At 54.2% G+C, this 3,422-nt stretch overlaps 1 protein-coding gene across 1 annotated transcript in view; it reads right to left on the bottom strand.

The window, feature by feature from the left end:
- TACC1 (transforming acidic coiled-coil containing protein 1) overlaps positions 1-3,422 on the bottom strand; it is an 18,299-nt gene continuing 14,877 nt past the window's right edge. Inside the window, exons 7-12 of the mRNA XM_019622590.2 lie at positions 3,293-3,415; positions 2,916-2,959; positions 2,681-2,841; positions 2,436-2,542; positions 2,105-2,225; positions 1-1,933 (exon numbers count right to left, since the gene is read on the bottom strand). Coding sequence (XP_019478135.1) covers positions 1,865-1,933; positions 2,105-2,225; positions 2,436-2,542; positions 2,681-2,841; positions 2,916-2,959; positions 3,293-3,415 — 625 coding nt within the window. The 3' untranslated portion in view covers positions 1-1,864. The remainder of the gene's footprint in view (positions 1,934-2,104; positions 2,226-2,435; positions 2,543-2,680; positions 2,842-2,915; positions 2,960-3,292; positions 3,416-3,422) is intronic.

The following is a 3,422-nucleotide window of genomic DNA, read 5'->3' as shown; positions in this document are numbered from 1 at the left end:
TTTCAAGAGTGATAAACACCATTTTTACTCAGGCAATGAAATATGGAAAAAAAAATATATTAGTAATCATCATCATAATCTCCTTTGTGTGAGTATAACTCTTACAAATATTTACCTGACATATAAAAGGGAAATAACTGTACGTACAAAATCGATGCTGATGGCAGTGATGTATGGTGTACAAAGCGATCCTGGTAGTAGTCAGCACAAAGGGGGGGAGGATGGAGGGATGCAGTGGAAGCGGAGAGCAGTCGGGGTGGGCACTCACTGGCACTTCACTGCAGACAAAAGATCTACACACAGCAACACTGCGCTCGTGGGCACTCTGCTGCTGAAAGGGACATCACAGCATCACAGCACATCACTGCTGCTGCAGGAAAGGTGACCACAGCTGTGCCGCAGCGTTGGTTTCTCAGGGAGCAGCACAGGGGATGCAGCAGTGAGCTTAAAATACGCCTTCTGTTATAGATAACTACGGCCGGTATGTATATATTTATATATATGCAACTATAACCATATTATAGTTAATAAATCATTCCTTAGGAATCTTTGCCCAGATTGTACGTGCATGCTGAGAGGCACAGAAACGCAACAGCACGCGGATGGTGGAGGCAGCAGCAGTGTGGCCACGGGACAGCGGGAGCAGAGCGATGTGAGGATGCTGCCACATCACATCACTGCTGCAGGGACAGCTCTGCCTCCCACACAGCTCTGTGCGCTGCGGGAAGAGCTCAGCACTCAGTGTGCTCTGCGTGGTTTTGGGGAGGTGCTGAGCAATGCGTGCGTCACGAGGATTTGAGCTGGCTGTGCTGGCATCACTCCTGGCTGCCACAACCACCCTGCAGCACTGCAGCCACCTCGGGGCTGGGAGAGCTGCTATAGAGCACAACATGTGGGAGAACAGGAGAAGAGAGTGGTGCCAGGCTGCAGGCACCCCGGTGCTGGTGAAAGGAGCCGTGCTGCAGCGGGATGTGGTTGGCACTGTGACTCCCCAGCAGTGGAAAGAAAAGAGGGGGAAAAAAAAGGATTTTTCCTTTCTGTCAGCTGTGCAAAGAGGTGAACGTTCAACACAACACTGCAGGTGCACAGAATCAGCCATCAGCCCCTTTGTTGGGTCAGTGGGAGTGGGTGGGGACCCTGCACATGCCAGGGCTTTGTGCCTGTGTAATAAATCCTTTTTATACATAACTAATAAAATATATCTCCGGTGTATGGCTCTGCTTTAACAGATGTCTGCACTGCATGCGGAAACACGGGGGTTAGAAAATAGGAGAACAGCTCAATTCTTTTACAAAAAGGTAGCAGCAAAAAGGTTTGCTAAGGTTTTAGCTAGGCTAGGTAGGAAACAGTCCAACAGCATTTATTTCCCTTATCTGACACCTCAGGGCTGTCTGTGCGTTGTGAGGGAAGGAGCCTCAGCCTCAGCACTTCTCCTGGGCTCACCAAGAGGTAACCACCTCCAAAAAGCAGCAGGCAGCCTGAGGGAAATGCTGCCTGGATCTGCCTTTCCCTATAAAGGCCGGCTTTGTTTGCTTCCCTTATCATGCAGTGCTGCAGGGGGACTGGTGACAGCAGTGCAAGACCCAGAGAGTGACTGCTGCTCTGTGCCTCGCCGTGCTGAGTGGGGAAAGGAGCTCCAAGCAGAGCCCCTTCCCCAGCGCTCTGAACAACGCACCACGTGTGCCTTGGGGCTGTGCCGTGCAGCACGTGAGGACAGTGACAGCACGTGGGGATGGCTGCCCTCACACCTGGGGGTGCAGCAGCCACGCTGTGCTTTCTGCAGGGTCGCTCCGGGGTAATAATAAGGCAAAGTGCTCGAAGGTAGGAGAAAAGCAGCCGGGTGCGGAGCGCTGGGGCGGTGAGCTCAGTCTGCCCTGCCCAGCTTTGCAATCAGCTCGTCGCAGATCTTGGTCAGCTCCTCAATCTCCTGGTTCTGGAAGGGAAGCAGACCCGTGGTGCATCCCTCCTCATTCCCCAGTGATCCCATTCCCCTGACCCTTTGGGCACTTTCCAGCCCTAAAACTCAGAAGACAGCTCCAGCATCAGCAGGGCACCGAAGTGGAAGCGCAGAGCATCCCCGGTGTGCTGAACATGGGCACGTTACCTTCTGCTGCAGGGCTCTCTCCAGGGACTCCACCTTCATCTGCTCCTTTCGCAGCCCCGCGTGCAGCGCTGCGCTCTCTGCTTTGGCCTTGGTGCGCACCTGGGCGATCTCCTCGTTGGCTCTGCATGGGGAGAAATGGGACCACAGTTATGGGGTGGGAGCTCTGCAGCATCACAGAATGGCCAGGGTTGGAAGGGACCTCACAGAATCACAGAATGCCATGCATCAGAGGTGGTTTTCCTACTGCTGTACAGAGGTGACTCATTACTCATGGCTCATTACTCAGGGCCAGGCATCTGCTGCCCATCCTCCTGCACCTCACAGCTCTTACTTGTCCAACTTCTCCTCCGCGTGGACCTTCAGGGCCTGGTATCGCTGCTCCTCTTGCTTGACACGGTTTAAATAATCCTGAGCACACTTCTTCAGGGCTTCTTCGTTCTGGAAAACAAAATACACCCATCTGCACTGGGACCGAGCACAACGTGCTGCTCTGATACCGTGACAGATCTGCACAGGACAGGGTGGGGGCAATGCACCCCACAGCCACAGGGATGGGGAGGACACTGGGATCAGGACCTTCTTAAAGCCTTCCAGGACACCCTTCAGGTTTTCGTATCTCCTGAACAGATCCGACAGGGACCTCTCCACAGAGTTGAGATCTGCCAACGCCTGCTCCTTCTCCATGGTGAGCTGCTGCAGGTTCTTTTGGGAGGTCATATTTGTCCTCTGCTCATCCTCTGCGAGGGGAACAAACAAGGATGCAGTGACAGCACAGACAGCACCGCCCTGCCCCGCAGCACTGGGACCTCACCTATCATCTGGGCAATGGTTTTCTCGTACTCAGCCACAATTTTCCTGCAACAAAACGAGAAGAAAAGCAGGTAGGAAGCAGCAGTTTCTGCAGGCACATGCCCACAGCTCTGCTCCAGCACACAGCCCTGGACCCCAGTGCTGTAACAGCCTGGGCACCCCCCGCTGCTGCTCCCAGACCCCCCTCCAGCCGCAGCTAATGGGATTTCATCCCCACAACAAACAAACAGCAGGCTCAACACAGCACAGGCACAAAGCAGACATGCCTTGCAATGTGTCCCATCCCAACGAAGGGGAATTGTGTCATCATCTCATCACGGCCCCACAGCCCACCGGGGGGAAACATGAGCACAGCATCCCACCGGGCGGGGGTCCCACCTCATCTCCAGGACCTCCTGACGACTCTCCTCGTACTTCTTCTTCCACTCATTGGCTTCGATCTCCTTTGTGATTATCTGGGGAGCGGCAGAATGAGACCTTGCTCCGCCTGCAGACCCACTGTGCCCAC

This window comes from Meleagris gallopavo, chromosome 24, assembly GCF_000146605.3.
Source record: "Meleagris gallopavo isolate NT-WF06-2002-E0010 breed Aviagen turkey brand Nicholas breeding stock chromosome 24, Turkey_5.1, whole genome shotgun sequence".
In the NCBI taxonomy this organism is placed as follows: Eukaryota; Metazoa; Chordata; class Aves; order Galliformes; family Phasianidae; genus Meleagris; species Meleagris gallopavo.
Note: the sequence above shows the minus strand (reverse complement) of the source record. Positions and strands in the feature narration are given on the sequence as shown.